This window comes from Coccinella septempunctata, chromosome 2, assembly GCF_907165205.1.
Source record: "Coccinella septempunctata chromosome 2, icCocSept1.1, whole genome shotgun sequence".
In the NCBI taxonomy this organism is placed as follows: Eukaryota; Metazoa; Arthropoda; class Insecta; order Coleoptera; family Coccinellidae; genus Coccinella; species Coccinella septempunctata.
The window spans coordinates 7,612,043-7,629,154 of NC_058190.1; the positions used below are offsets into that span (position 1 = coordinate 7,612,043).

Here is a 17,112-nt window from a genome sequence, read left to right on the forward strand (position 1 = left end):
GATTAGGATTTCATTTTGTCGATGAACAATGAAATGATGATTCAGAAAAATTGAAAAGTATTTCAGTATCTACAGGGTGAGATGTGGCGATATTTTTTCAGAGAAAAGCCTTATATGCCCTAGTGGATTGTTATGAAATAAAAACTTCGGAATACATATCCACCAAACAAATGAATTCAGGACAGACCTCAATATTCAGCCAATTAACTGATTTGACACAGTTGTTCAAACAATTAGTGAATTTTAAATTACCTCTGACTCGTAAGTCCACTGTGTTCTTCTGAATGTGTCCAAAAACATAAATATTTTGGAGAATTAATCATATGACTCACTGAAATATTTTCGATATTGACGTTAATCAGCATTTACGTGAATATTGATATTTATGCATAGAAAAGTGAATATAGCATCTGATCCACAAGTATTTCTGCCTATTATACCTATCCAAAATGTCGAAGAAACATTTCTTCAAATTTCCCTCTTTTGCGTCCTTCTCTCAAACCATCGTTGATAAACTTGGCAGAAAATAGACCTTTTCGTATCTTGTTGAAAAATATTTAGTCCATTCACAGTTATAAAAGCAGTCTAGGTTGGCCTAGCAAATCTGACACATTCCACAATGTAAAGGACGAATGAGGTTATGACGCTTGTCAAGACATTTTTGGAGTTTAAAGCACCGCTATATGTTCTCCGTTCTACATAAAGACTTTAGTAGTGTTCTTACAATTTCAGTTTATGTGTTTCTAACAATATGAATTCGAAAATATGGATTGAATATAATGAACGATAATGAACCAATTGAAATGATTCTTGATTTAGTATTCGCATGGATATCAGTGTTTAGATATATCCATTTTCACTATGAAAGAAAATTAACTTTTTGACCTATAAAGGGTTTTTCAACAAGAACTTTGTTTTTCACTATGGCCCCAACGGAACTACATGAAAGTTTTGACATTTGGTTTTTTAAATATCTATAGTGGAAACTTGGGCAATTGTTACAATGAGTTCCATTTCACTCAAAAATCGTTTCAAAATAATAAAAATTCACTATGAAAATGGTGGATCTGTAAAAGTTTTACAGATGGGTCAACATAATTCAGAGATGTTAATAACTAAATTTTGGCATAGTGTTGCCATAGTGTTGTTGGATATCACAAATATGTGACGGTGCCACAAGTCACACATCTACCGAAACAATGAATTTATTGCAAACCACATTTCCTAATCGCATAATTTCACGAAATTCAGCCGTTAAAGGGCTAGCTCAATCATGCGATCACTGCTGGATTTTTTTTATCGACAGAGTCTATACGGAGCCAATCGAATCGATTGCAGCCTGAAAACTCAAAATTCTTGAAGGAAACTTTGATGAAAGAATCGACATCTGTAAGCGTGGTCGTGGTGGACATTTATGAGATATCATATTCCAATCATAATTGTCAAACCTTCCTTTTCTGAATAGAATGAAAATTTGAATCATTGTCTGAATTTATATAATAGTTTTATTTTGATTTAAAAAACAAAGTTCTTGTTGAAAAACCATATAATAAGATGAAGATGCTTCAGAAGAGTTAATATTGGCTCTCCTCTTGGACCAAAAGTTGAAGAAGATACTACATCAGCTTTGAGCTATTTGAGGTATTTCAAATAATGTGAATATAAACATTACCTCAGATAATCTTTGAATGAGAATATCAGAATTGTGTCCAAGATGATTCTCATTCAAAGATTATTTGAGCTTACAGCTGGCTTGAGTGTCAATAGTAGTAGTTTTAGTCTAGTTTAGTTTTAGTTTAGTTTAGTAGATTTAGTAGGGTTAAGCGAAGCTTTCGAATTAAAGGAACTTGAAGTTTCATTATGAAACTGACCGTTATATTGTAAGCATTTTTGCAATGAAGTGATTTTATCTGCAGTGACACGTTTTTGTTCACAAAACGTTGTGGGTTTGCTCACCCATTTTGTATTCATAACCCATTTATTTGTGAAGTTTATAACAGGAAGTCGTTCAAATTCAGATGAAAAATAATCGTTATGTTCTTTCATTCTGAATCAACTGACGAAACTCATCATTCAACTGATTTCTTTATAAGCATGAACGTTCAAGCTTTTTCCAGCAAGCATTTCAAATCGCAAAAAATCTCGCATGCATATGCGTGCGAATAAGAAATAGCAGTGGTTTTTACCGCACCTTAATATTAAAGAGTAAATTAAATTCTTTCATGCTCTAAGCACTGAACGCCAACGATGAGATAGCCTTGGTAACGACATGCAGAATTACGACCCTTGCATATGAATTAACCAACTCAAATTTGATCTGTTTCATAATGTGGATACCTATATATATTTCAAGCGCTTGTAGAAAAATATTGCTCCTAACTCTTGCGGAAAGTGTCTTCCCCGCATTCAATTGCTTGCGAAACTGCAGTTTCGTGCGGGAAAAAAAAACAATCAGAACACATTAATTTACTGAATGACGAAAAGCTCACTTTCATCAAAAACGTTTACTTGAGGTTATCATGTCGTTTTTCAAGTTATTTTACTGATTGATGATGACCAGAATCATTTACAATCATTTTTGAGTTGTAGAAGGGGAAACTGATTGAAAACTGGAGAACTTCAGCTTGAACTGATTTTACATAGATCACTTCATTCAGTACGAAAGAACACTCCTAATATAAATTTTCTTACATGGAATATATTCGATACGGCCTGATGAATGGTCGACTTCAAAATATCAGGGCTATTAGAATGAGCAGATTTCATTTCAAAACAATGTTCCGATAGATACTTTTTCTCTGCTTTTTAGCAAGCAATTTTGACAGTTTAACAACAAAAAGTTGACAAATTATTGTGCCAACGTTGTTTTGACATTCCATGTGTCCCAATCTTAGTCCGATCTAGTTACACAAATTTAAGAAAACTATTGAACTATTGAACTAATGAATGGATTTTACACGGTGAGACAAAGAATTTCAACAAACTTTTCAGTTGAATCGTGAGTCAAATAGTTGTACAACTGAAAAAAAATCAATTTCCCATCAATATGAGTTTTCCGGCCATGCTACGACAGTTGATATGTGCAAACATGACATAATGGTGCGCTTCGAGTCCGGATAAATATCCTACAAGGGACCTTTCATGAAAGCCCAGCAAACTTCTCTCAGAAAATATTGACTTTGAACCAAGAGCGCTTCAATAGTTCAATAACCATATATAATGTGTGGTTCGGTTGAAACAAAGATGATCAGAGTACAGTTGGCTTCACTTTAATGTATTATACCTGGATATATCGTTCCAGTTACCCACATTGTATGGACGTACAGGTATTCGTGTCTGTTCGATAAACCTTGGAATTGGAATTGGAAATATCTCTACATATCCAGTCGCTTTCGATCGCCACTGTTCGGAAGTGATAATACTAACACGTGAATTCTGAGGATAGTGGTTTCCAGACAATGCAGATGGATCCTCACGTCAGGGTAGCTCGGTTGGGAGAGTACCTGACCGGTAATCAGGGGGTCGTGGGTTCGAATGCTGCTCTGGGTGGTACTTTTTTCAGAATTCAATTCCTGTCTGCATAACAAAATGAAGGTTCACCTTCGACCACCTGAAGATGCTATCGTGATAGCGAAACACGTGTCGTGGTTAAAAAACTCATTTTGTGAAAATAGTATAATCTGTTTCAAGCTCAATTATTAGGGATTTTCATCAAGTATGGCCCACATCAATTCAACATATTTTAATTCACGGTCAGAAGAATAACAGCTGGAAGTCTGTTATGGATGGCGAATGTAAATAGACGTAAAATTGCCAAATTCCTATTTACCGCCATTTGGTATATCATTGTAACTCTGTGACCAACTCCTATGACAGTCATATTACTTCCGTTGTTAACATACTTGCCGATAAATTTGACGGAATGGCAAAGTTCCAAACCGTTCAAGACGTTGAAGGCGAATACGGAACTATCTAATGGTTATCAACTACGTCTTGTTGTTGTTGTTGTTGATCTTCCATCATCTTCACTTGACCGACGCCAATATACTGAGTAACCGTCATTTCCGGTAATTGTCTCAGATACCCATATTAGAGGATAGCGTATCAAACACTTTCCCTCAAACATGCAATTTGGGGGAATTTGGATATACGAATACAATACGACCCTGGGATGATCGTCAGCATTGATGGCATCTCGAAGCTGAATATAACCTGATGAATAAATGTTAATCGTTTTGTTTCAACCTTAACTCACATTTCGACAGAATATTGGTGGAATAGACGTCGACGTTTCGAAATATAATTCTCTTCGTTGTCATGAATCATCAACATACATATTAATTAATGGAACACTTTGTTCCAACGCCTGAAAAATGAATTGAAATCAACAAGAAAAATGTGTATTAAGCTAAGAAATATATTCAACAGTGTCTTGCCTTCATATAATCAGTGCGTTCCATAAATTTTTCTGCAGCTGATTGTTTCGCCGATGTAAAACAATAACATGGGACTACAAATTGTTACCCACAACAACAATGGAATCAATTGTCTAAGCATTAAAACTCCTGACTTGTTCTTCAATAAGCTCTAATAACTAGATATCTGAACTAGTAGAACGAAATCGTTTGGATCCAGTCAAAATGATTCCACTTGATTAGAAAAAAGGCATCACAAAAAAGTCAGTGAGGAATAAATGAACGAATATATTACGAAACCATTTCAACTATACTGCATTAATATTTATTTTAGCAGTCGGTTGGCCATGAAATAATTTTCTCAAGTTTTTGTAACTAGAACGGAGTAAGGTTGGCACTCATGAAATGTCGTTGATGTCATAACGCCGTTGCCACAACTTATGTAAATTAATATTACGAAAGTGATTGAAAAAAGAGACTGGGTTTCAGGAAGTGCTATTTAGAATTCAGGTCAGCTCATTCAAAAAGTTATACCCTGATATTCTAAAATCCACAATACGTCAGACGGTAGTGAACATATTCAATGTAAGAGCATTTATATAATGTTTCATCTGAATCTAAACGACTTATATTTTAGCTGAATGTTTCCAAAAAAAAGAAAGATTGTGAATGAAGAGGATGACAAAGAATTTCCTTCTATTGGGAGACCCAAAAAAGTGGTGGCATTTGAGAATTTTATGTTTGAGTGAATTAATGCGAAAAATTTACTACAGGATTTTCGATAAATGTCATCGTAGAATGAGTTCCCGAAAATTGATTTTTCTATTTTACATTTGACTTGTCCTATACATTGTACCTAAATGTCTTAAGGTACCAATAATACCTAATTATCATTATTATATCAATCCATTAAGATGAACAGCCACAAATACGCGCCAGTTGTCCTGCTAATTGTTTATTCATGTGAAATTTTTGTTCAAAGTTGAAGTTCATCTTGATTGAAACTTCCTTTAATTCCTTTTACTTATATTGATGCAAGATGATTTTTGTTGAAGAATTTGACATTCTTGTAATTATCTGTTTATTCCTTCGGGAGATACCCATTCCCAACCACTGCAACATATGCATTTCATTTCCAGGTTAATATTTTTGAAATCTACAACTGATGTAACGTATTCAAACTTCAGCCAAAGAAGATAACGAACATTAACTCTCCTCAAGCTAGTGCATTAGTGCATATTATGATATTATACTGATCTCTTGTATTTTCCATGCAAATAACTGGGTTTGGTATGCCTTCAATCAGTTTGTATGAACTTCCATTATGTTCGTCACATATTTTCTGAAGAGATTCGACATTGCGATAAAATATGTAAAAACAGAAACTTTCAGTAGAACGGGCAACATAGCGTTGATTTAAAACCCAAAAATGTTTTGACAAGCTTCATAACCCCACATTTTCGTACCTACTATACAGAGTGAAATGTGTCAAATTTCCATGGCCAACTGACTGCTAAAATAAAATTGAATGGAGTATAGTAGATAATCTATATACTAGTACCATAGATTTTTCAAACACCTTTCCAAATAAAGACGTCTGTGCTAGAACTATTATAGGTAAATATGAAGTTGTCATGGAAATTCTCCTCATTTTCTCATTTGTCGAGCAGATTCTCGAATATCCGGAATGAGGATGATTTTCAAAGTCTTTCATAACCTGACACAACATATAGAAGCATAAAGTTAATTGTCTTGTTTATATCTACCTGAACATCGGAAAATACAGGAAATGCTCTGACTTTCATGGGTATGAAACACGACACGATGATACCATAGCCTTCCCCAGGCATCATACAGTTAAATATGAGTCCTCACCGAGTTATATAGGTATCAAATTATATACCCATTCGCCCAGTCGCTTGAAATCAATGAGTGGAAAATCTTTCAAGGGAGAAGTTAAGTTCCTTTTAACTAACACGTGTTACTATAGTGTGGAGGAGTTCCTTAAGGACTCCATTTGTTGAATTTTTAAATTTTTTTTCTCTTGTATTTGCTATAATATATGACTTGTCCTATACATTCCTTAAATTTCCAAGAGGATCAACAAAGTTTATTTATTTATTTATATTTATTTATTTATGACGGATTGACCTTTTTTTTTACTATGCCAGTGCATTCTACATGAGAAAGTGTATGTAGAATGTTAAATTTGTTTTTAGATATCACTGAAATTTTACGAAATGAATGCACCAATTCAAAGAGCCGAAAATTGAGTTTTCACTTATACGTAAAGACTTACATACCAACCTATTACCAATACTCAAAGCAGAAGGCTTTATTTTCTCAGTGTAACTGTAACACCTCTTGACATTTGTAGGGTTACATTCACAAACCAAGAAGCATTATCTGAAAATTCATACTCTATGCTCATATCACTGGATTGCTTTCCAATTTCAATCCACTTAAAAGCATAAGTTACGTCATTCGGTTTTCCTTGTGACCATTGTTGGAGAATATATCCACTTTTCAAACTTCATTAAACTGTTTCGCGATCGAGGTTGGCGTCATAAAGTGTTACGACTTTCTGGCCCGATCGTCAGGATGGCTTTTATTAGTTGGAAAACAACACCATTCGTGAGCGACACTCAACCTTAATAGGGCGCCATAAGTTCTCGTCCTTGTTGAGGTTGTTTCAATGTGTTTGTTTTTCACGTTGTTTTCTTGATATCGAATTTCGAATTTCTAGTTAATCAATCTAAAACGTAAATGTGTTTGTTTCCTTTATGGTGAATAGTTCGAGAGATTCGAACGATTATGTTTCAAAATTCGCTTAACTGCGTTCTGTTATTGAAAAATCACTACACCATTGGGAATTCAAATGTAGATTGCAGCGACATGGTGATGACAGTTCGAAGTAAAAAGTTAATGCAGTCCTCGATACAGTTATTGTAATTTTTGAAATGGCTTTTGAGATTTTCTTCAAATAAATCCTTTTTTCTCAGTTTATAGTTGCTTATTCTCAATTTTAGAGATTGGTTGTCGGAACTGGATCCAAGTGTTTTAATTAATATCAATTTAAGGTCAATAAATGTAATGAAGTATTAGTATTCATTAAAAAAAATCCGACTATGTTCTGAATCAGCTGATAGAAGGGAGCAATATTTTTTTTAATCCGAACTTCTTGGCTCTTTACACGATCATTATAGAAGGAAATTATTTTCTGTATGGAGACCTACAACTGTGATATTTTGCCTTCTCCATTATATACAATGGCTAAAATTGCAACATTGATGCTAAGAGAACTTGACCGAGTTGAACTGGAAATCAGAAATCATTTTCTAAATGAATTTTTTTTATGTAATCGAAATTCATAGGTATCTATGTCAACTTACTAGGTGGAAAGAGTCCTCTCTGGGAGAAACAGATTTGTTTTTCGTGTAAATTCTTTCATTTTGAGGTTTTATATCCAGGTTAGTTAATTCACCTTCTATTCTTCGTAACCAATTAGAAATGTACAAAAACTTCACTATGCTATAAGGACGAGACACATATGTCCTTAAACATTGACTAAACGTTTATTTCATCGTGGAAAATAGTAAAAACTGACAACTTCACAAGAAAGTCGTAGTTGAAGATTTGCCCAAAGGATTCAAATTATGAAAACTTCACTAAGCTTTTTCCGTTGTCACGAGATAGATATTTTCAACAGATTCAGATATATTTTTTATGAATATTTTCCGTTCCTCGATGTGAACAAACAAAAATGCAATAACTTTTTATTTACAAAAATTGACACAAGAGGGCGTATCGCTTATCTGGAATTCCCAATTGTCCTCATCGTTCGTTGAATCTGCAGTTCTACCTTAGTATTTATTTTGTTTTGTTATTTGAATATAAGTGAGGATAAGTGTTTTTTTCCTGAAATTAGAATATTTGATTAATTTATCTGTGAAAAATGTGACTTTCTGTGAATTCGTAAATATAAACAAATCATAGTTGATTCGAAAAATTACAAAGATTCAAAATAAAACCGAATCCTTTCGTTACTAATCAGTTCTAATTTTGCCATTAGATAAATATGTTCTGGTTATAGTCCATTCAAGAATTGTTGAATTGATGTGGACAATACTCGATGAAAATCCATAATGGAAATTAAAACAGCTTATATGATTTTCACAAAAATGAGTTTTCAAACCATGACACGTAATCTCTTCGATAGTTCGTTTCTTTTGAAAAATCATAATCTTCGTAGACTTAGAAAAAATTTGGCTCGGTATATGACGTATATGTCGTCGAGGTTCCTCTTCATCGCTTCTATATGTCATACTATCAATCTATACAGGGGGCAGGGGGTTTTCAAAGGTGAGGCTTTTTTTTGACAGAAGGTAGAACTGATCAAAATTAGTCGTTAGTCGTTTAACCAAAAATTGTTTGTATAAAATATCCAAGATGACTGATATACAACACCTAGAAGTTTGACAAAATTTCATTGAATTTCAAGTACGGGACTGTGGAAGGTAACTCGGGCATCGCAAAAACCAAACAAAACAAACATATGGCTGGACAATGAATGATTCAGTACCAAGTTCATCGGATTAGATGCATCAGGTCACTTTGGAGAGAATCATAATTGTTGTATCGTGCAATTCAGGGTGAAAAAATGTATAAAATCAAGGCAGTTTTTTGAAAGTGAAGAAGATTGTGAAGCTCATTGTGAAAAAATAATTTTGACGAATTTTATTGGTGAGATGTATGTAGTATTTATTCTATTTTTTACACTTATGTCCTAAGTCTCTTCTGTGAGTTGGTATCGAAATGAACCATTTCATAAATCGTGTAAGTTACTTAAAAATAATGAGAACAATTCGGCAATCCCAAGTTTCCATTTTCATTACCACGTAAATGTCGAACGAGCCAATATCCTTAGGATATTGAAACCACATGGTCGAATTAGGAGATATTTGCTTTGCGATAATTCAGCTAACAAACGGTCTAGGGTTGCATTAGGATCTGTTTCATTTTCAATTTTTTTTCAACTTTGTCATTTTGAAAGTTTTGTATTGGTGATTTTTGGTGACACGCTTTATTTTGACAAGCTCTACCTTCTGTTGAAAAAAAGCGTCACCTTCAAATACACCCTGTATAACGATTTTTTAATCAATAAAACTATTCTTGGTAACTTCAGTTCATATTATGTCGTTGATTTAAGTATACCTACTTCATAAAACCATAACAATATATTCTGAAAGAAATTCATATAAAAAAATCAGTACTTCAGGTTTGCTCATACTTCAGGTATTGGACAAGATTACTATCACTGAAACGCCTAACCTGTTGAATTTTCTTAACCAAGGGTTAACCTTCAATTGAAAACAGTCCCATACAGATTGTTTTCAGTAGTAATAACCCAAGGACATTGTTGTATGTTCAGCATACTTCTCTCCTCTGATGACGATGAGGAGCGGCAATAGCGGCATCACGTCAATATCGACAGTTGGGACAATTTACGTTTTAATTCTAGAAGACCACACATCTGTTGGAAAAACCAATGCTGTAGAGAACCTGTAGGTGATAAGATCATTATGCAGATTTGACTTCATGGAAACCTATAATGGAGTTCATAGGAAAGGTTCCCCTAATAGCACAAAGTAGTCCTATGGACATCCATAGGACGTCCACTTCGGACATTACGGACATCCATGGGACGTCCATTTCTGGTACAATGGACGTTCTATGGACATCCGAGGGATGTACAAATGTCACAACTTTGAACAGAATTCGGACGTCCATCGCGGACGTCCAATGGATATCCCGTTGGGACCATCATTAGCAATCTCAACGGTACAAAAATTAACCACGACGTTGGCTATCCTATCTATTAGAATTTTAATGTCCTAGAACCCAATGTCTCACACTCAGACGCAGATATTATTTTTTCTGTGTTGTTCTCATTTTAATCCATACTTACTAAAGTTTTTACACTTGGCCCGGATTCGAACTCGCGAGTACGTGGGGACACCGCATTACAGAGTCTTCGGTGCAACCGTCCTAGCTACCGAGACCATACAATATATTTACTTGTAGGAACATATTCATTATATTGTTAACTGATTTATGGAATAGTATTCGATTAATACAGAAATGCCATATAATAAAAACTGAAGTCTTGAAACTCAAATATAGATTATTTTATAATAGTAATTACTCAAGTATTAAGTCTTCGTTCATCATAACGTTATACATAATATAATATTCATAAGATATTCATATAGGTACTACAAAGCGGAAAAATGGAGTTTAGTGAAAAATAATATTAAATTTTGGTGTTCATTGATATACATGTATGTATTATTTGGTCCATATTACGGACTCCTAGTGAATATCCGGTATGGACATTCAAAAGATGTCCCTACCGGATATCCACTAGGTGTCCGTGATGGACGTTATACGGACCATGTAACATATACACATGTTATTTGGTCCATATTACGTCCCTTACGGACTCCTAGTGAATATCCAGTATGGACATTCAAAAGATGTCCCTACCGGATATCCACTAGGTGTCCGTGATGGACGTTATACGGACCATGTAACATATACATGTTATTTGGTCCATATTACGTCCCTTACGGACTCCTAGTGAATATCCGGTATGGACATTCAAAAGATGTCCCTACCGGATATCCACTAGGTGTCCGTGATGGACGTTATACGGACCATGTAACATATACATGTTATTTGGTCCATATTACGTCCCTTACGGACTGCTAGTGAATATCCGGTATGGACATTCAAAAGATGTCCCTACCGGATATCCACTAGGTGTCCGTGATGGACGTTATACGGACCATGTAACATATACATGTTATTTGGTCCATATTTCGTCCCTTACGACTCCTAGTGAATATCCGGTATGGACATTCAAAAGATGTCCCTACCAGATATCCAATAGGTGTCCGTCATGGACGTTATACGGACCATGTAATATATATGTATAAGTTATATGGTCCGTACTATGTTCATCTCGGACAACTAATGGATATCCAGTAAGGACATATATTTGACATTGCATGTATTAAGTCGGTCAGGGACCATTTTGGGACTACATGATACGGACATGTGTCATATGGTCCGTATTATGTCCATCACGGGCATCCAATGGATATCCGATACGGACATTGTACATAAATTGGACTAACAATGGATATCCATCTTGGACGTCCTAAAACTGTCCGGAAACGGACGTCCAAAGGACATACAAATCAAGTCCATGGACGTTCCGACGTTAAATGAACATGAATTGGACGTCCCAAGGACGTTGTGTTCTATTAGGGTCATGACTCAAATCCACTATTCTCTTTGACAATTTATTTTCTGGTTGTCAGCCTTTTATTAAATTATTCAGACTCAAAAATTGAAGTTATCAGGAATTTGGACAGTTTTTTATTTTCTCAAATGTTCAATGTGCCAACGTTTCGGAGGCGAATTCCTCCTTCTTCAGGGCTAAAAAACGAAAGGACATTCAACAAAACAATCACAAAGACAAAGTTACCGATATTACCTCAAGAATATTAAGTTGTACGAGAAAATATTGAATAGTTACAAAGTTTCATAATACTTGATTAGCTACTTTTGAAAATCTTTTATATAATCTTCTTAGCGTCGTCAGAAAATTAAATCAGAACATAGATATAAAGTGGGAAACTTCAAATGTCAAATGTCACAAACACAAAAACACACAAACTGTCAGATCTTTTTCTTTCTTCTTCTACTTCTCAAAACAAGTTTCTTCAACGTCACTTCCCCCTTCCCCATGTTATCCGTCACGTTATGTCCAATAATACATCATAAAAATAACTTAGGTTATTAACATCTTCTCTAAAATTTACGGTGTTACTAGCTGACCCGGCAAACGTTGTTTTGCCATATACATAATTTCCTAGTCTAAAAAATAAAAAAAAAATTTAGGGGTGGACTACCCCTAACATTTAGGGGGATGAAAAATAGATGTTGGCCGATTCTCATAGATACCGGATAAGCACAAAAAATTTCATCAAAATCGGTCAAGCCGTTTCGGAGGAGTATGGCAACGAAAACTGTGACACGAGAATTTTATATATTAGATTACTTCTGATGGAAACCATCTCACTGATATTCCTCTTATAACCATTGTTCTCCACATCTAGTATCTCCACCTCCTCGAAGTTAAAATTGTGACCTTCACCGAACACGTGATAGGTTAGGGCAGTCTTTTCCTTGTTGTTTATGTTCTTTGTATCATATTTGTGTTGTTTTATTCTATCTTTTAAATATTGTCGAGTCTGTCCTATATAACTCCTATCACAATCCAAACATGGTATCTTATAAACCACAGATGACATTAGTTCTTTCTTAGTGGTTTCCTTCAATTTTGAGAAGAATCTATTGGTAGTGGAGACGTTATAGAAGGCGCATGTGCAGTTCAATTCTCTGAGAATTTTTTGAATCTTGTAAGACAGGCCATCGATGAAGGGAAATCTGTGAAATGATCTTGTACTATCTTCTGAGTTGGGACTCGATGTATTCTCTTCTCTCATATTTTGTACTTATCTGATAGATCTATTTATGAGGTATATGGGGTAATTATTTTGTATATGGATTTTCTTTACACTCCTCAAATTTGTCCTATGGTATTCTTCATCACTCAATTTCAACGCTCTATTAATCAAGTTATTTATCACGTTTATCTTTTGTGTGGTGCCATGATTGCTGAAAAAATTAATTAGTCTGTTGGAGTTACTGGGCTTGTAGTACCAACATGTCTTGAGAGTGTTGTTTTCCTTTTTGATTAACATATCTAGGAATAGAATTGAGTTATCTACTTGTACTTCCATAGTGAACTTAAGTTTGTCATTATAAGAGTTAAATAGATCCAGAAGTTGTTGTTTTTTGTTGTTAGGTATAATAAGAAAGGTATCATCTACATACAGTTTGACCATTGGAATATGAAAATCTATTAGTGATAAGACCCAACTAAACAAGTCATCCATCACAAGGTTAGCGAATGAGGGACTAGAAGGAGATCCCATAGCAGAGCCAAGGATTTGTCTGTAGAATCTTCCATCAAATACAAAATAACTGCACTCAAAACATACATCCACCAACCTTAAGAAACATTCTCTACTTAGGTTGGTAAAGTTCTTAATATAGTTCCATTGTTTCTTTATCACAGTTATCACAAGTTCTTTGGATATATAGGTGAACAGTGAGACCACATCTAGCGACACCAGAATGTAACCCTCCGGAACATGGACACCCTGTAGATCTCTTTTGAGGTCAAAAGAGAAGAAGAAGAAGGAGAAGAAGAAAGAAAAAGATCTGACAGTTTGTGTGTTTTGTGTTTGTGACATTTGACATTTGAAGTTTCCCACTTTATATCTATGTTCTGATTTAATTTTCTGACGACGCTAAGAAGATTATATAAAAGATTTTCAAAAGTAGCTAATCAAGTATTATGAAACTTTGTAACTATTCAATATTTTCTCGTACAACTTAATATTCTTGAGGTAATATCGGTAACTTTGTCTTTGTGATTGTTTTGTTGAATGTCCTTTCGTTTTTTAGCCCTGAAGAAGGAGGAATTCGCCTCCGAAACGTTGGCACATTGAACATTTGAGAAACTAAAAAACTGTCCAAATTCCTGATAACTTTAATTTTTGAATTTCAATCATGGACGAAAACCAAACTGATTATTCAGACTGTTTGACCTGTTTTTACAAAATTCTCTCTGTACGAATAAACTTCCTTCAACTCTTGCACGAGCTTTAATTATAGGGCGGTATTGTTGTATTTGTGAGGATTTCAAAATAAAGATGATCTGCTGGCTAAAAAAGCTTCTGAATTATTTCTTATGCAATTACGCTTTAGTTATTCATGCAAAATGGCTCAAAACTCTAACTTCAGTAGCTTCCTCATCGATTGGTGTTTCCGATTGTGAAATGACCAAGTCTGCATCATATTCTCAACTGAAGATAAAACGTATGTGTATGTAACAAAATGGCCAGGATGATTCTGGGTGAAAATTACTGCAGCAGCCCTTTCACTTTTTCATTGAAAAAGTAGGTATAGGTCGATGAATTCCACACATTCTTGAATCAAGAAAGCCTTTTCAAACAAATATTTTCTGTTATCAAATCGATTAAACGAACAAATATTCAAAATTGTCCTAATTAAATATCCATGAGAGCCAGAAATCACTAAACTATAAGAAATCTTAGAATCACACAATACGTGAAACATTTTTTTAGATCAAGACAAATTGAAACAATTTTTTGTGATATTAGACACTCACCCACAGAATAAAGTATTAACATATCAAAGATATATCTAAAAACAATATAGTCATCACAACTAATTATTCTACAATGTATTTTTGAAATGTTGATATTTTATTCTGACAGTAAGTTTATAAGGAATAACAATGTATTGAGTTGATCTAAAAAATTTTGTCGAGCAGTGTATGTGATTGTAAGATTTTTTATTGTATAATATTGTTTTTTTTCATATCTTTACCATCTATTTCATATACTATTCAAATTTTTGGGATTCCAGCGACACGTCGCGTCGTATGGAGTTGAAATTTTGAAACTTTGAACACTAACATCACAGAACTTTACATATTGAATTTCGTTAATCTTTATCATAATATGGGAAATATCGGTGGTGGCTTTCATTGGGACACCCTATCAAGTAATGAATCTTATTTTTTTAGGACGGTCGTCTTCAAAGTGGAGACCATATCCTCCAAATCGGGGAAGTGAACTTGAGAGGCTTAGGCTCAGAACAAGTGGCTTCGGTACTTAGACAGTGTGGCATACACGTTCGGATGGTTGTCGCAAGACCTATTGAGTCCACTAATGCGGACTATAACGTAAGTAAAAGACGATTAAAATATCCTTCAGTTAAACATGACCCTTATAACCCTACCGGCTTTTCGGAGAAATTACTTAAGATTCTAAACATAAAAAAAACAGAATAAATTAAGGTGCTTCAATGCGCACCCCAGTTTCTAATTGAAATATTTGACATGTTGTTATTTTTTTTCTGAAATATAAGTTGAATGGCTTCCATATAGAAGGAGTGTTTATGAATCTCGGACCACCTTAATGGAAGTTACAGAGAAGTTACACCGTTCAAAAATGTCAGATATGGGATATAAGAATTTTGTTAAATACAATTTTACAGGGTGTTTATTAATTCAATGTCAATATTAATGGGGTGATTTTTGGGCCCATTTTGAGAAGGAAACTTTATATGAACATATGTCCTAAACGTCTTACCTTTTGAGATACAGGATGGTATTATTTAGACAGTCAGTAGCACGCCACTGACATGAGCAAATTTGATCTCTTGAATTATTTTAGTTCGACTCACGGGTTTCACCTAAGAAAATATAATTTACGTATGTCTCTGCATGGTGATTGTTGTAGGATTGAATTAAAGTGAACTGTAATATAAATTTTCAAAGATCTTGAAGCCTTCAAATCCTACCTTTTCCGTTGCACTGATCTGGTCTCTCTTGAGTGTTTCTTGGTTGAAATGGTGCACAAGTCGGATTCTAACCAAAAGGTTCTCGGCTGTGATGTTTCGCTTTGCAGAAATTGTAGTAATTCTTGTTGGTTGTAGAGAAATCGTGAAAATTGATGAAAATCGTGTGGGAATTATTGATACGTCTTGCTTATGCGTAGATGTCAATTGACTGGTCGTTTTTTAATTGCGTTGATCCATGTGTGCGTCGAAGACGTAAAAGATAGACTTGAAGGAACGGAAGGAACATGATTGGTCAATCATGAGTGATATTAATTGAAATGAAATGAAAAATGAAGTTTGTGAACCAAATAAAAATAACGAATATAAAATAAAAAGAAAATGCGGTTTGAACAGTGATATTGTCATATGTATGTATTAAGGATATTGTTATAATCATGCAGAAAAACGGTTTTTATTTTTTCAAGCGGAAACCGTGAATCGGATTAAAAAAAGTCAAGTGATCAATTTTGGTAATAAATGATTGGGAATTTCAAAAATAATTTTTATTACATTAGAAATCTGTGGCGTACTATCAATATCTGCCAAAATAGATAGGTCAAATTACGTACGAACCCCACTGGTGGAAATTGAGAAAAAAGTAATACATTAAAAAATGCCTCTTGATTCACAGTATGACAACTTTCATTGAAATATTTGAAGTGGTATTGTAGATATTGATAATAAATGATTCATTTTGAAAACTTTCCACCCTTACCTTTCAAGAGGTAAGACGTCGTTTAGGACATATGTTCATATGAAGTTTTTTTCTCAAAAATGGGTCCGAAAATCACCCCTATAAATATTGACATTCAATTAGAAAACACCCTGTATATTGTGATAGATTGTGCAATCTAATGAAAAATTACGATTTAAGAAATAATTCAAATCACCATTCTTGGTCCGAGTTGGAGATAAGTACGTCTATTAAAAAAATTAAAAGCTACAATTGATAATTTATAAGTGATAAAAAGAGAGTACTAAATGAGGGAAACCACCAATTCTTGATTCCGAGAAAAGCAGAAGGCTTGGGATCTAGTCTGTATATCGAATAAAATGAATGAACAAAATTAAAATGAAGAGATAATACTAAATGAGAGAGTACACGATTACCAGAGGAAACCTTCCAAGG

At 34.3% G+C, this 17,112-nt stretch overlaps 1 protein-coding gene across 4 annotated transcripts in view; it reads left to right on the top strand.

The window, feature by feature from the left end:
• LOC123308260 (inaD-like protein) overlaps positions 1 to 17,112 on the top strand; it is a 370,976-nt gene that overhangs the window by 30,632 nt on the left and 323,232 nt on the right. For all 4 annotated transcript variants that reach the window (XM_044890846.1, XM_044890847.1, XM_044890848.1 and 1 more), the window contains exon 4: positions 15,166 to 15,324. In XM_044890846.1, coding sequence (XP_044746781.1) covers positions 15,166 to 15,324 — 159 coding nt within the window. The remainder of the gene's footprint in view (positions 1 to 15,165; positions 15,325 to 17,112) is intronic.